This window comes from Papilio machaon, chromosome Z, assembly GCF_912999745.1.
Source record: "Papilio machaon chromosome Z, ilPapMach1.1, whole genome shotgun sequence".
NCBI classification, from domain to species: Eukaryota; Metazoa; Arthropoda; class Insecta; order Lepidoptera; family Papilionidae; genus Papilio; species Papilio machaon.
In genome coordinates this window covers 407,188-423,752 of record NC_060016.1, presented here as the reverse complement: position 1 = coordinate 423,752, position 16,565 = coordinate 407,188, and the positions used below count along the sequence as shown (strand labels likewise).

General features: G+C 33.5%; 2 protein-coding genes and 1 long non-coding RNA gene across 4 annotated transcripts; 1 reads left to right on the top strand and 2 right to left on the bottom strand.

Annotated features, from left to right (window-relative positions):
* Positions 1 to 1,304: 1,304 nt before the first annotated feature.
* On the bottom strand, positions 1,305 to 4,484 carry LOC106715945. The gene is made up of 10 exons (XM_014509354.2): positions 4,367 to 4,484; positions 3,892 to 4,069; positions 3,475 to 3,707; positions 3,076 to 3,202; positions 2,758 to 2,947; positions 2,395 to 2,524; positions 1,968 to 2,049; positions 1,697 to 1,827; positions 1,490 to 1,577; positions 1,305 to 1,390 (listed from the first exon to the last, which is right to left on the bottom strand). Exons 1-10 carry the CDS (start codon positions 4,406 to 4,408, stop codon positions 1,305 to 1,307), a joined length of 1,287 nt encoding a protein of 428 aa, XP_014364840.2. The 5' UTR covers positions 4,409 to 4,484.
* A 984-nt stretch (positions 4,485 to 5,468) lies between these two features.
* Positions 5,469 to 7,716, bottom strand: LOC106715946. Of its 2 annotated transcripts, none has more exons than XM_045686204.1 (5): positions 7,452 to 7,716; positions 6,608 to 6,672; positions 6,260 to 6,345; positions 5,999 to 6,130; positions 5,469 to 5,840 (listed from the first exon to the last, which is right to left on the bottom strand). In XM_045686204.1, the coding sequence occupies exons 1-5, from the start codon at positions 7,670 to 7,672 to the stop codon at positions 5,760 to 5,762; spliced, it is 585 nt and encodes a 194-aa protein (XP_045542160.1). In that variant the 5' UTR covers positions 7,673 to 7,716; the 3' UTR covers positions 5,469 to 5,759. The 2 variants fall into 2 exon arrangements, with proteins under 2 accessions (XP_045542160.1, XP_045542161.1); XM_045686205.1 differs by lacking the exon at positions 7,452 to 7,716 and adding an exon at positions 7,174 to 7,445.
* A 538-nt stretch (positions 7,717 to 8,254) lies between these two features.
* Positions 8,255 to 9,488, top strand: LOC106715947. Its single transcript, XR_006756767.1, has 3 exons — positions 8,255 to 8,488; positions 8,897 to 9,013; positions 9,374 to 9,488. It is a non-coding gene; the product is annotated as an uncharacterized LOC106715947 (long non-coding RNA).
* Positions 9,489 to 16,565: the final 7,077 nt, after the last annotated feature.

Here is a 16,565-nt window from a genome sequence, read left to right as displayed (position 1 = left end):
ATATTTATTTCAGGAAAAGTATTAACTCTCAAACGATTTCTCTTTTCTCTCAATCACTCTCTAATCATTCTCTACCTACACAATAAATTTGAAACGTCTAAGTGCATGATTGCCATAATTATTTCGGAAAAAAAGGAAAATCGATTAGTAACTTTCGATTCCGACATTGAAATATATTTTTCAGAAAAAGTATTAACTCTCAAACGACTTCTCTTTTCTCTCAGTCACTCTCTAAGCATTCTCTACCTACGCAATAAATTTGAAACGTCTTTGTGCATGATTGCCATATTTAAGTCGTAATAAAAGAAAAATCGATTTGTAACTTTCGATTCCGACATTGAAATATATATTTAAGAAAAAGTATTAACTCTCAAACGATTTCTCTTTTCTCTCAATCACTCTCTAAGCATTTTCTACCTACACAATAAATTTGAAACGTCTTAGTGCATGATTGCCATATTTAATTCGAAATAAAAGGAAAATCGATTTGTAACTTTCGATTCCGACATTGAAATATTTATTTCAAAAAAAGTATTAACTCTCAAACGATTTCTGTTTTCTCTCAATCACTCCATTACCTTTCTCTACCTACACCATAAATTTGAATCGTCTAAGTGCATGATTGCCATATTTAATTCGGAAAAAAGGAAAATTGATTTGTTACTTTCGATTCAGAAATTGAAATATTTATTTCAGGAAAAGTATTAACTCTCAAACGATTTCTCTTTTCTCTCTATCACTCTCTTACCATTCTCTACCTACACAATAAATTTTAAACGTCCAAGTGCATGATTGCCATATTTAATTCGGAAAAAAAGGAAAATCGATTTGTAACTTTCGAAGCCCAGAATTAAAATATTTATTACAGAAAAAGTAAAAACTCTCAAACGATATTTCTTTTCTCTTAATGCCTCTCAAACGACTCTCTAACGATTCGCATTGAAAAAAATTAAAAAAAAGTAAAGTGAGGGGGCCAACTTCACACTAGAATTTGAAATTGTTTTTACGGAGAAAGTAGGAACTCTCAAACGATATTTCTTTTCTCTCAAACCCTCTCAAACGATTCTCAAACGATTTGCGTAAAAAAAAGTTAAAAAAATTAAAGTGAGGGGGCCAACTTCACGGAGGTGAGAATGAAAACACAGTCAACCATTTTCAATCATTGTGTTTTTTAAATCATTTAAAAAATAATTTCGCCCTGAAAACGTTTATCAAGATGTATTCATAGGCAGTACTACAATAAAATTCAAAACTATGTAAATACATTTTATTGAAATAAAAATCGAATCAAATACTATACTGTATTATATATTCTTAGCGTGGTCGAAAGTGCCTTGTACTTGGGAATCGTGTAGGAATTTATTGTAATTGGCACTTCCCGTTTCCGCACCTGAAAAATAGCCTTAGCTTTAGTTCTGGAAATTAACACTCTAAATGGTAGAATTAATAAAAGTTTATCAGGCATCTTAATTATTTATAGATAGCATACCAGGTCCGTTGACGAGATGCGCGTTACCAATGATGAGGTCCTCTGGCGCGCCGTCGCGGCTCTCAGACCTGAAGTTGGCTGGCTGCACCTGTGAACAAGATAAAAAAAACTTTCTCTATTACTGAATACTTATACTGCAACATTTAACCTTGAGTATTGGGAAGAGTACTTTTTATTAATTTGTAAAATTAAGTAACACTATCAAACCTGTCCTTCGTTACGCATCAGATCTGGTGCAACGTTTCCACCAGGGTAGCGGTTGAAGATGCCGTTTAGATTGTAGTGCAGGTTCATGTCCGGACCGATGTTAGCCTTCAGTAGTTGCTCCCATATCCCGCCTGCACAAATGTAACGAGGTTAGTATATATATATATATATCTATATATAGTCATAAATCTCAATCAAAAACGCGAACTAATTATCTTTTTTATTATATTTTATATCTGAATTCTATACATGATTAAAACGTGTAGCAAACCTTTATCAACAGAGACAATAGGCCGGTTCGACTGCCACGGGTACTCGCCATGAGCTTGGAAATATATCGCGTAAGTCGCGAGCTGAAATTATGATTTATGCTGTTTTTAGACAATATATGTATTAAAATTGAGTACTTAGTCTGGTTTGAGAAGCACAAAATAGTAAAAATCAAAGATCATTGTGGAAAGACGGTTTCAAGGGTTCATTCTATTGTTTCATTCTCTAAACGTCTCGTCTAGTAATAAGACGTCGGTCAAGACTTCTTGAAATATGTCTGCGCTCGATACAGAGAGCAATAACGTCCCGACACTCTTGGTCAGAGCAGTGGGTGCTCTTTACGAACTAAGATGGTTCTACTTTGAAGACTGCAATACTTATACGACTAAGGAGAATAATAGGAGGTAAAGCTTGAAATAGTGCGAGACCTGTGTGTAGTAGAGAGCGAGCCAGTACTTTCCACCGTGGCCGACGAATGCGGTCTCGTTGGCGTCGAGCAGCGCGGCTGGTAGCTCCTGGTGCATGGACTCCGGAGCGATGCGCAGGTTGCAACCGTACCTGTATTGACATGACAAATCTTCTATATTTCCGCTATAGAAAACTTTGCATCGTAATCTTAACGTAATTGTCACACTGATCATGATCAATTTAGAAACCAACTTGTTAACCTTGGTTTGCTACGTTTAGGTAAGGCTAAAAAGTCTGCTAGAGAAAGATTTTCAGTCAACAAATTGAACGATTACAATAGTGGCTTCCCTAATTATTTTATTTAGTGAGAATATGTAACCGACCAGTCGGGACAGGCCTTCAGAATGTCGTAGGGCGCCCTGTAGTACTCCGCACGGCGCACCACCGGGTTGCGTACATTAAACCGTTCGTTTGGATCCGTCATGTTCACGTGTTTGATCTTGACGTCCCGCCGCTCGCAGATGTAGTCGTAGTGGAACTTAGGCACAGACTCCCCTCGAGCGCAATACGTAGCTGTCACACAGAATGACACTCAAATTGATGGATATATTTGCCACAAACTTTATTTGTATTATACAATTTCAAGTATAGCCTTAGGGAAATTATGCAAATGAATTATGATCACTTGGTAGTGCACTCACTTTTGTAGGTACCATCTAGAGTGTTGACTGCAGCGTACTTGTCAATGCAGTAACGGTAACCGAGCATGGTCGGGTAGCGCAGGAACGGCACTCGGCATGAGAACCTACCCTCCTGGTACATCGCACCCTGCACATACAAAACATAAGTATATGTAGTACTACAGAGCAAATAATTAAGTTGTAATCATTAAAAAAAACTGAAAAGGTCTACTGATTATGCTATAACATTCCAGGAAATTAAAATGAAATGAAGATGGCATTTGTTGATTGCATGCATGCTTTATAAGAGGTGACGTTAGACGAACATACATTTATCTTCTATCATGTATCAATCGAAGGTCCTAATCAATGTTTTTTCAAAGCTTTTTATCGAACAACATGAATCTATTCAAATGTAACCTTGCATATGACGCTGCGACGTCCAGGCGGTCGCGAGACACCGCCAAAGCAGTAAGAGCGTGTCCCATTGATCATTATCTCTGTGACGCCGATGTGCGAGATGAGCGTGATGCCATTGATGCCGGCGAGAGCGAAGCGCTGCAGCCCTGCTCGCTTACGGACCTCCACGTTGTTCTTCATGCTCATCGTGTTAACTATCGCCTGCCAGCCGTAAACGAACTCGTGCATTGGTCCTAATCGTTAGATTGCCTATTAGAATTAATCTACATAGACTAACCACAGCAGTCATATACCGTGTCCTTTCGTCTCCTTCAATATTGTAGACAGCCAAGGTGAGACGTAACAACAAACGACATAAAGAAGCGTATTGGTTGTCAAGTGAGAATTTATATATTTTGGACAAAAAAAGTCACAAACCTATGCCGAAACTATCACCGTCTAGGAAGTTGAACATTTCACCGAACGAGTCCGGCATGAGGCCGGCGATTATGGTGGATGTTTGGAACCCATCCTCGGCTTCCATTGGTGCTATCTCGTCGTACGGCGTTGTCAGCTGGTGCGACGTCATGTTGCTGAAGTGACCGCGCCCCTCACTCTACGCAAACCCGACTGCTGCGCTTATTTCATATAAATAATTATTCATAGCATTTTTTCATTTTATTAAAGGTCTACCTAAAATATAGAATAAAGTACCATTGGCCACGTAACTTTATTTCATAATGGTCTTATGAGCATTGTAAATGCAAAATTATTTTTCGATAGAATTTACCACTTATACCTAAAATTAGCCACCTAATGGTATAACTTAGTGCAGAATTAAAAGCTATTTGAGGATGTAAGTAAACAAAGTATATTATCTTCCTGTTAGATGCAATGTTTATACTTTTTTTACCTTTGACAACCATGTCGCAAAAAACACAACAATAAGTCGCATATTCGGCTTCTTATTTCAACTATACTAATGAATTTTGGATATTGGTTTGATAGTTCAGGCAGCCATTGTTGGCTTGTTAGAATAGTTAGTTAACTATAAAACTTGAATTTTAAAGTTAATCGTAAAAATAATTGGTCGTTAGTATTTATCCAGTGCTTATCGAAGGTCATTAGGTGTGTGTAGATCAATTCTGAACCGGTACCAATATCCAGCTCACATAGGCTTGAGCTGCGGCTCAACGAGATGTACCTACCTATAACTTTGCGTGCCGAAGAGCAGCGAGTCAGCCGAGTCGCAGAGCGACCAATCATGGCTCTAAGCCGGTACAAACTGAACTAGTCTTCAAGCCGGTTCACTGATCAGCTTCACATAAGCGAATTGTGAGCTGATCTGCATGTCATCAATTTTAGTTTAGTTACCCACGCCTAAAGGCTTTTGTCAGACTTTCATTGATTCGATCGATTCCAATAAATTGTAAGGACAGGTACTAAGGTAAATCAAAATATATAACATTACAAATATAATATTTATTTAGAAAAAATCAACATACAGTTACAAATTTTTGAGACAATCATCTTAACTATCATTTTTATCCCAAAAGTCTATCAACAACAAGTAACTGTTACACAACAACAAAAAACAAATTTGCAATAAACACTTTCTAAATCACATTTAATAAACAAAAAATCAAATGCAAATAATTGGAACAAATTGTAGTATTTTAATTTATAATATGAGGTACAATCAACACATTTGTCAATCAACACGAGGTAAAATGGTTTAATATGTGTAGAAAAGGTGTATCCTTCTAATTTATATCATCAACTTATTTTTAAGGATAAGAACTATTTCCTATCCTAAGACAAAACGAATTAATAAATCAAATGAAGATTTAAAGAAATCTATTATTCAAAACTTCAGAAAAATAAAAGATAATCAGTCATTTTTTCTTACACTAATCAAATACTGCTATGTTATATTTTAACACTAAGACATTATTAATGCCAACATTTATCTAAGGTTTTATGCATTAATATCACAAATAGAGACCTGTCCTTTACCTATAAAATATGTATTATGTATTAACTATTTTGTATGAAAGACTTTGTTATGTTTAATAGAAAAAGGTGTATTAGAAAAGGAGAAATTGTACTTTTACCCCTGTAGTCTACTACATTTAAATGAAAAAAAAAAAAATATCCGCAATCATGTAACATTGGGTTTGATTGTTGTAACACATATTGTCATCCTCTACGTTATCTTATGGCAAAACAGAACAAGAAAAAAAAACAGAAACAGACACAATATTATGTGTGAAGGCATTAAAAACTAGTACAAATTGATAACTTCTTTAGATTTCATTGTTTGAATTGGCTTCATGCTCAATAGCATACATGTTTGGATCCTCCGGCACATAATCCTGAGGCTCTACCTAAAATAAGAATTGATTATTGATTAACAACAAGTATAATTTATCAAAGCCTTGTTATCCATTTTCAAAGCTCACAATGATTTGCACATGACATTGAACATTTACTTAATATTTAAATTTTTGTTTATCTTTACAAATTTTCGTAAATTCAAACTTACCAGTTGGCAATCGAAATCGGAATATGGCGGCGATGGCAAATCATAGTCGTAATTTTGCTGTTGCACACATTCAGGATTATCAGAATTATCCACTTCCTCTCCGGTAGAACGCAACTTTGTCTTAGACTTTTGCTAGAAATGAGGTTTTGGTACATTATCCAGAAATTTTAATTGTTAGGTTTGTCCTAACAATTGATACACAGTAGTATAAATATAAATAATATTTTAAATAAATACTTTAAAGTAGAAAATATTTGTTACCTCTGAACATATAGAATATGTATTTAGAATTTTTTGAACTGATTCCGGAAGATTCTTAGGAAAGGTAATGTCTGTCTGTGCTGTAGCTAAAATGAGTTAGAAATATTAATCACTAGCTTTTGCCTGCGACTCCAACTGCATTGAATTCAAAATAAAAACTTCATTAGTAGCCTATGAGTTCTTCCAGACTATGTTCTGCATATATGCCAAATTTCACCTAAATCCTTCAAGCTGTTTTGAAGATACATTCTAACAAACATCCATTAATCTAAACATTCACAATCTTAGTAAAATTAATATACCAAATATGTAACATGAAAGTACAATTTAAGGGACTGTTCATCATACCATCTGATTTTATATTTTCTTCACTGGATGACTGAGACATCGGATAGGTTTGGGAAGCCATTAAACTAAAAACCAAAAGGATAATTATTATTATTTATATTTATGACAATCATAGAAATGTGATTAGTGTGAAATACAACCAAACTACATAAAATCATTTTATTGAGAAACATATGCTAATATGGTGCAGTGTGGAAGTCAATTATTTTATACTATTGCAATTTGTTGTATTTAATGCATCAGCGTGGGAGGTCAGTAGGACATTCAGTCTGAATCACCTTGTCTCTAATCAATTACTACTTTTTATGGCCTGTATAGACCTTTTAATTGTTTACTTAATAAGTTACAAAAAGGTGATTGCTTGCTTGAATATAACTTTGTACATAAGTAATCACATAGCCACATACACTCATTAATGCTTATGCTGACGGCGATGTATTGATTATATTATTAATAGATTTTAAGTTAATTCCCGAAGGTCAAATTAAATCATTGTAACCATCCGGTTTTAGGACAACGAAAAAAGTGCAATAACATTCATATTGTTTTTAGCAGTGTGTACTAACTTGCAAGTAATATATGCCGGTGTCTCTGTAAAAACATGGTCTGGTGAAGGGAATTGTGCGTTTGAATCGCAATTAATCTCTCTTTCAGACATCTGGGAACAACTTTCTTCAGACGTTGTTTCGGATAGATCACTACTCATTTTACTTTCTTTTAATCCACAGGTCACGACTACCAACGCAGTAACACCACAGGAAAAACCAAGAAAAGAAAAATTGGGAATGGAGTTTAGGGGTTCGGAGGAGTGGAAATTAGAAAATAATGTGAGTTGACAACTTACTTATAATTATACTTATAGGGTATGTTCCGATATGCACTGCAAGCATTGCACAGTGCTATCACTGTAGAAAAATTCGTTCCGTTATGGACTGCCAGTTTACTGCCGCAGTAGCCTAGGGAAATATATGACGTCATAAATCGCCGCCATATTCTACTGTGAGCACTGGCGTTTTCGAGGTAAGGTACTCGCAGTACCTTGATCACGTGATCCGTCAAAACCATTCGAGTGCCTAACGTCTTATAAACAAAGCTACAGTTTAATCAGAAAATTTTAAAGTTCTGTAATTAGTTTGGATTAATAAATAAAACAATAAAACAATGGAAGAATTGCAAAAATTAACCTTATTAGACTGTGTTGATAATGAAAAACATATTCTTTTTTATGAAAAAGTACTTACTTTTATATTATAAATTCAATTTACAATTAATATTAATTCAAATATTTTTAATTACACAGTACTCCAAAACAGTTTTTTTAATGTACTAGAAAACTTGAATACACTCATTTGAATGCTGCGTCAAAAAATGCGGCTGACAGTATACGGGATTGCGTTCCGTTTTAAATCGTAACCAGTATAACTGAGTATAAAGAACGGCTTCACAGTATACTGAATTGACGTCACACTGTACAGTGGTCGCGGTGCATATCGGAACATACCCATATTGTACATTTGCTTGACATGACTTAACTGTCTTTTTTTTTAATTTATCAAGGCATTGGATATCGGTGTCGTTTAGCCTGTCTTGAAATTACAAATGTAAACATCGAAATAAAAAATAACATAAAATATAACTAACTAAATACAAAATATTCTTAGTTCTTAGTCCTAGAAATAAATTTGAACAGTGGTTTGGATAACATAGGAATCTTTAACATTGTACTCAAATCGTTCGGTAGTCTAATATTATTATGGTCACAGATATACATCACTTCAGCCGATAATAATAAGCGTTCAACTATGAAATGATTGTTTAATGTCTGATGAATTAAGCTTTCTACAGCATTTCAGCCTTGTCGGAAACCAAACTGCTGTTCAGGTAAAATATTATTTTTTTCACTGTAATAATCCAATCTTAGTTTTAACATTCAATTAATTTACCTACACAAGATGACAGTGATATAAGGTCTGTAAGAGTTACAGTCGCCTTCAGGTTTATCTGGTTTAATTATTGAAATAACACATTGTGTTTTTCAACTTTCACGGATGGCATCTTATGGATAACCATAAAATATTATATACTTTCAATAAACATTTTGTGCTTTAAAATGAAGATTGGTAATTAATTTATAAGTATTGTCATCCAGACCGGGTGTAGTATTTTTCCTAGATTTGAGAGCTACTTTAAATTCATTCATTGTAAATGGTTCAGAAAGAAAGACACTGTTATTGTTACCCGGTGATTGAAATAAACAATTTAATTTACCTGTATCCACATGTTTTTCAGGTGGAGAGATTGGTGCATATTTATCAAGAAATGAAGGAATCCATTCATAATTTTTTGGGGCTTTTCTGTGTGTTGCGCGTTTGAATTTACGGATATAGTTCTAAATAATGCTCACAGGTGTGTAAAAATTAAAAGATTCACATAACTTCCATTGTAATTTCTTTTTTCACTAATTAATTTCTTCTTTACTGTATCAATCGTTTTGTACATGGTGTAATTTTGAATTATAGGAATAAGCCTATAGTTTCTTAATGCTTCTTTGCACATTGATGGTTGTATCACTCATTATCACATGTCATTCATTATCACACCAAATTAAAAAGCCGACTGGCTTTTTAGTTTTGTATGATTTTTAATGATAAGTTTAGGAATACATTCCTGTTTAAGTTTATTGAGTATGTCACAAAAAACTGTTATAAATATTAAGAGAATTGCCCAATTCAAGATTTACGTTATCAAATGTTTTTTCACTTTCAGATAAAAATTTTATCCAATTAGCAAGATTTTACATGAAGCGCTCAGAAGGAAAACCTATCATATATTTTTCTATGGAAGTCTGAATATTAATTATTGTTGGATAATAATAACTGCCCATAGCGTCACTGTGAACCTTCAACTCGCAAAGAGTAGCTACAGTGGGACTTATATATTATGTCAATGGCCGGAGAATTATGGTGAATAGAACCAACAGTTGTGGGTAATCCAGTATTAAAGATTCAAAGATCGCAATTGTCTAACAAGTTATATACATCATTTCCTCTAGAATTATTTGACAAGCATCCAAATGCAACATGATGCGCATTAAGATCACCTGAGAGCCTGACTGGTTGGGCGAATCATTAATAATTTGCTTTAATCTTTTTAAAAGGTTCACCCTTGGGAGGGCTGTATGCACACAATATAGATAAATTGCCTACACTTGTTTTAATAATGATTGCTGTTGTTTGTAAAAAATTGTGATAAGGGATAATTATCCGATTTTAAATGTATTTATAATCAAGATTGCAACTCCACCTTAGCCATTGGGGCCATCCTGTCTTGTAATATCATAACCTGAGACATTGATGTTACCATTATTTTTTATCAAGGTTTCATTTAATAAACAAATGTCATTTTCCAAAAGAAAATTAACAGATGTTTTTTGTTGTTAACACTCTGGATGTTAAATTGTGCTATTGAAATATAATTCTTAGTCTGATATATATTAAATTCATTTAAATCCATATAAAATTAGATTGGAAAGAAAAACCTCTTATTTTATTCAATGTTATAGCTTCATTGTTAGAATTAGTTAAATGAAGTAAAGATTTTACTATAGCATTTAGCATTTATTTAATATGACATTATTATTTGTAATCTTTTCTAGCTAATTTTTTGTATCATTGGATATACATCAAGGAGATAAATTGTGTGACTTAATATTAGGTTTATTTACAACATTTACATTATTACTCTTGAGATTATATCTTTCTTACTACTGAATGCCAGAAATTCTTTGTCATAGGTCACAGTCTTACTTCAGCATAGGTAATTTTGTTTCTCTTTTCAGATATATTTTTAATTTTAATGGGGCATGCACAAGAAATAGCAAAATGTGGCCCGCCACAGTTAATACAATTTAATTGAATTAGGATTGTCACAATGTTTCAAGAGATTTTCATCGGCACAAATCGAACATTTCTACTTGTTATTACAAATTTCGGCTGAATGATTGAATTTAAAACATTTAAAGCATTGCAAGAGTGGTGGGACCTGTATGATAATAGATCATATTGAACAGAGTCTGGGTCTGAGTTTGCAAGGGAACCCTCTCACCAGACCTTGTGCCTACAGACTACTATTTTTCCAGAATTTGGATAACTTCTTGGTAGGAAAAATATATGTATCGCTCACTCTCGAATAAATTACTATGTCTCACTCACTCACTTGCACAATAAGATGGCGGCGATTTTCTTGCGAAAAACCACAAGTGCCAAAATCATACACATTTCTAGACGGATAGACAAGCATCAGGGTCAGGGCATCAAATATTAAAATAAAAAAAAGAAAGTCTTGGTTACTACATAGAACATTATTTATTATGAGTAAGATAGAAAAAAAAAATATTACAATGTTAACAACCAAGAATCGAAACGCAGCAATCTTCAGTCGAACTTCGCATAAAATCTGTTTTAACACACCTTTTTGATTGAAGTAAAAATACTGCTTTTAAAACCATTTACGCATGTTCATATTTGAAATATATGTTCATATTATTATATATTCATATATTATATGATTAACTATAATAGGAAACGGCTAAAAAACTCACGTTCAGTTGTCCGGTGTCGGCACCGACTAGTTTCGAGCCCATCGAGGGCCCTTCATCAGGGTGAGTGGGACTGGAAACTTGAACAACATCACCAATGACGCTTTGGTATCAACCTCTTCAAAGACGCCGGTGCACCTCGCGCCTCCGCCCCCTCAAGACGCGCCCTAAGAGCGTAGGCGCGCAGTGAGCGACGAGCCGCATTCGCGAAATAATACCAGTCCCACTCACCCTGATGAACGGCCCTCGATGGGCTCGAAACTAGTCGGTGCCGAGTGTTTTAGTCGTTTCCTATTTTAGTTAATGATATATCACACGAAAGTTTGAATAATGAAATATATGATATTCAAAACAAAGTATGTTATATAAAATCGAGACAAACTCTTACAGTAAGCCCTTGTGTATGCAAACAACATAGGCGTTTCACTGAATATTTATTTACATTGGGTCTTTATTTTTTGAACTGTAACAAACGTCTTTAGTGTATATATCACCTGCAAATCATGCACAACCTCCATTTTTAATTTGACTTAACGAATGACTATGAAATTTGCGTATGGGATTAATTAGAAAAGATGACAATATGTGTTAATAGAAGTGTCAATACAGCCACAACTAACAGCTGTTGTCTCAAGATTACAGTGATAACATAATTTGTGAGCTTTTAAAGGTAATCACTGCTTATTTTACTCTAAGGTTATCAGTCCTTGAAATTAATTTGACTTCTTCAGACACTTGTAAAGTTGTAAGTTTGTAAAGTTATGACACTTTTTTGATTGTCCTTTTCTATGAAGGAATATAGTGGATGGCGTCTTATCGAAATAAAAATTGGTGTCGTTTACGATTTTTAGGCGACATATACCATACTTGCCTTCCTTACCTAGCATTAGCAAAGCCGCGGTGTGCTACCGTGACATTGCAGCTAACTCGTTTCGAATACTTGGTTATTGTGAATTTCAAGGCCTATTTCAACTTAGCCACTAATCGCGCGAACCTAGTTTTACTTGTTTTTTGTACAGCTGTCGCGGGCGCGTCAGTGGAAGTGGAACACGCGACTATAAGGCGTTCACAAATGGCGGTTGCGTGTGGGCAGTCGTACGCGACTTGTCGCTAAGTGGAAATAGTTACATAGAAGAGACCACAAATCTGATACTGATTAACAGATCGTAATGTTACATTATATGAACATAAATTTGTTCTTGGTTATAACTAAACGTTACTTAAAAATAGCATTAAACTTGAAATTAACTTAAACAGTCAAAGTTTTATGAATAATATAATGTATTGCATGGTTCTTTCATCTCACTGGTGCATTTTACATTTTACATAAGATGAAGATATAAACAATCTCAGAATTACTTTGATAACATTACTAGCATTTAATGTTAAAGGCTTTTTATTAAAAAACCTGTTTAGTGCTATCAGCGTAATAGAACAATTAGGTATACACTGATAGTACAAAAATGTTTAGAAAATAACGATGAAAGCTATAGCGGTTACTTTGATGATCGGTTAATTTTGCTTTTCTCAAAATTGATCGTATTCGAGAGGAACACCTTTTTAGTAAGTAGGGATTATGTCTCCTTCAAGCAGGGTTCTTTTAAAGATTTTCCCCTATACAAAAAAAAGTGCACGTTTATAACTAGGGGAAGAAATGCGCCAGTGAGATGGAAGTACTACAATTACAATTAAATCTTAAGGATAGACAAAAAAACTAATTCTAGTAGTTAGGCCCTTTATGCGAAGGAAAACAGCTCAATGTTGATTTCAATAATAGTATTCTAGTGAAAATCCAATGTCGAAACAGTTGTATGAACACATTTCATGCTACTATGATTGCTTTGTAAGATTAGACATGTTTATTCTGTATTATTTATAGAATGATGAATAAAGAGAGACGACTACATATATTTTATAACTGTTTCGACATTGGCAACCACAAGTAAACTACTGAGGACAGAGTAATACGGTGTACACAAGGTATGTATAGAATGGCATTTATTAAGTCATCTACCGTGGGTTTCTGAAACAAAAATCTCCGTTTAAAACATATGTCTTATTACTGTTTTATCGAAGACAATAATGATGTTATGTTTTATACAGTTTGGTTTACAATGTTAAATTGAGACTTATTCACACATAAAAAATAACCACCAGAACAAAGTTGTGATTACTGATGTCTTTAGTCTTTAGTTGAGGATCTATTGTGTCGTTGGTTATTTATTAGTGCTAACCGTAACCCGAGCACACCTTGTCCTCTCAGTCAAGGCCAGTATGATATGGTGAGGGTTTTAGATGTTTCTAATCAGCGATGACTTTTAGACCCATTATCTGCCTCTCTTTCTCGCACATTTTACTTTACACGTAATATATCATGAAATGTAATTTAACATCCGTATTACTCTGCAACAGTATCACTATAACACCTTATGCACACTACAGTAATAGCGAACCGGAACCGAAGCGAAACATAAAGCGAATAATCTCCTTCTTTTCGAAGTCGACTAAAAATAAAAATAGCAAAAGTGGAATGCAGAGTTTAAGGCGGAGACATCCGGTTTCATTTCGTTCGCTGGAACAAACACAATTCGCTTCACTTCTGGTACACTTTCGCGGCAGTGTGCTGGAGGTTATGAAATCACAGCTAAACTGTTTAGCGGTTCATTCGACACAAAAGCGGAGCACAGAATTATAACAATCATTGTCTTATAATTATACACTTATACGAAGAAGACTTAGCCTATATATTCGCAATAATCTAAAGTTAACATTCATATATTAATAGTTCATAGAATCGTAGATTCAACAGAAGATGAGATAAAAACTTAACAACTTTCTAAATAAATGCCATCGAAATTAAACGTTCACTTAATTGAATTTTAATAGTAATGATTTAATATTAGGTAAAGCAAACGTCGTAACTTGTAACGTTCCTATGTCATTCGTAAGGTGTTGACAACATTTTGATATCAAAGTATTCTTTACTTAAAAATGTTATATCTTTGTTATCGAAATTATTGGCATTATGTTTATATATATTATTTTGTCTTTAAAGATGTTAACGGTACATTGTACGGTATGTTGTTACAATGAACGCTGGTTTCATTTAGTGTTGTGTTGTGGACAGTTATGCAATTCCCTGATATTATATTAAACACTGAATTAAAATTTAAATGTTATTTTAAAATTATAATGAGGTAAATGTGTAGAATAAACCCACAATTTCAAAAATGGAACAATGTCAATCATTTTGTGCAAAATCAGGAAAATAAGGTTTGGCATTTTTAACTTTTCCGAGCGCATAGAAAGTATTTTTGTCATAATAGTGAGGGGTTTTAATGTCTAAATTAATAAACATCCTGCCAGTATTAGAAATAAAATCTGCACTGAATATAGACTTATCTATACGACGTTTTTTAAAAAACATTTCATTCGATTTTTCATAAATAGCAGGCACAAAATGATTGACTAAATGCCTTCAGATAGAACTTTGATTATTTCGTTAAATAAAAAGATATATTAATACGAATACTTATCTTATTTTACGAGATAATATTTAAAAAGGTTAATCTAATTTTAAATTTATGATATATTTTGATAGGACTGTGTCAATTTTGAGTTAAAATAAAGGTTATGATAATTTTGTATTGTAAATACATTAAGTGTTTTGTATGGTATATGTTCTACAGGAAATAAAATTCTAATTTACTCTCAAAGTCTCACGCGTGTAGTGTTAATAACAATTAATAAACTATTATAAATGGCAGAGTGTTATTATTCTTTGAGTTTTATAATACAATTTTCAGTAATTTAGTGCAGAAACAGTTGAAACGGTCAGAACGGATTCGTATAACCTCCATCACTATTGGGAGCACAAGGGTCACGTGAGACTTTATCAACGTAACACCGAATTATAGAATCTGCAGTTCATTGATCAGAATCCTATCAAAACGAAGACAAATTACATGAGTATATATTGGTACAACAACTACGTACATTGATATAATAAACAGTAAGAAGTAAAATTATAAATATTATCGTAATTCGCGAATTAAATATTTTTATATGCAAAACATTATATACAAGCGGCTTAATATTACAGGAACAATAACTGCCAGGCGGGATAATTTTTGCTCAATTGGAGTGAAAAATGCAATAGGATATTTTTGTATTACATTATATAGAAACATCGAAAAATACTTATTTGATCTATTCGAAGTAAACACTACCTGGGGTAATATAAGCTCCTAAATTTTATAACCTAAAAAATATGAAAGATCACATCGAGTTAGGTAAATAGACATAGAAATGGATGTATCTTATACACTTATAGCCAATGATAAAAATTTAATAAAAAACTCACTAAATAATTTGGAATACGTTAACAAATTTAAAATAAAAAATTTCGTAAAATAGATCACAGTCCAAACAATATTCAAAGATAACATTTTGTGTATATATAATAATATCTAAGGAAACTGCGTCAGTGGGAAATGTTGCATTTGATGCACCCAAGTTGTTGTTCACACGTCACTTAGGGCAGGAACACACAAATGTTATATATTTCGTCTCTCGTCTCATGTAGAGCGATATTACCACTTTTGTATGTTTTATGGTTTGCAAAATGCTATGAAAGCGGTACCTAGGAATGAGTTATAACATGACAATCAATAATATTGTTTCTTATTTCAGCAAAAGACGCCGCACACTAGTGTGTCTCTGCCTTTATTGTGCCTTGACGCATACTAGAAGACAGTTTTATACCTGTCCTTTAATTATAACGACACTTATTAGTACGTCATTACTTTGTCCTTTAAAAACAAAGTAACATAATACATCTAAAACCTAAGCAAATCAATAAGTAAGCAAATAGTTATAATGATTAATCCTACCTACAAACTACATACCTCCTCGTGTTTACATTCTCTGCGTATACAATTATCATAATTGCGACATCAATCCTACTTAATTTCCACACTTCAAATGTCTTCGAGAAAACTGTTCGCCATTAAACGAAAATATTATAAGGACATGGATTACTGTCCAATACAATAATTTTGATCGATCGTAAAATATAATATTTAATAAATTTGTTATACTAAATAAATGCATAAATTCTGTACAAACGCAAAGATTAATTATTAGTCCGTTCTCTGTAACGAAAGTATTACATTGTCAGGCGCCCGGTTAACGGACCGTGCGAAAAACGAAGGTAAAAATAATAATTTTGCTATGGGATATGATACTTATAGCATTTAAGAAATGCAAAAACACGTAGGACCTCCGCCAGCGTTGACAAGATGTTCCTATCGTCTTTCGTCATTTTGTTAAATACTTGAGTTCTTGAGACACGCGACAAAA

Coding starts and splice junctions, on each gene's coding strand:
- LOC106715946 (XM_045686204.1), bottom strand. CDS start 7,672: ATGGTTTTGACGGATCACGTGATCAAGGTACTGCGAGTACCTTACCTC. Junction 6,673..7,451: donor CCCTATAAGTATAATTATAA/GTAAGTTGTCAA, acceptor TTTGGTTTTTAG/TTTAATGGCTTCCCAAACCT. Junction 5,841..5,998: donor CCGATTTCGATTGCCAACTG/GTAAGTTTGAAT, acceptor TTCTTATTTTAG/GTAGAGCCTCAGGATTATGT.
- LOC106715945 (XM_014509354.2), bottom strand. CDS start 4,408: ATGCGACTTATTGTTGTGTTTTTTGCGACATGGTTGTCAAAG. Junction 3,708..3,891: donor CGGTGATAGTTTCGGCATAG/GTTTGTGACTTT, acceptor TCTAACGATTAG/GACCAATGCACGAGTTCGTT. Junction 2,948..3,075: donor TCTAGATGGTACCTACAAAA/GTGAGTGCACTA, acceptor TCTGTGTGACAG/CTACGTATTGCGCTCGAGGG.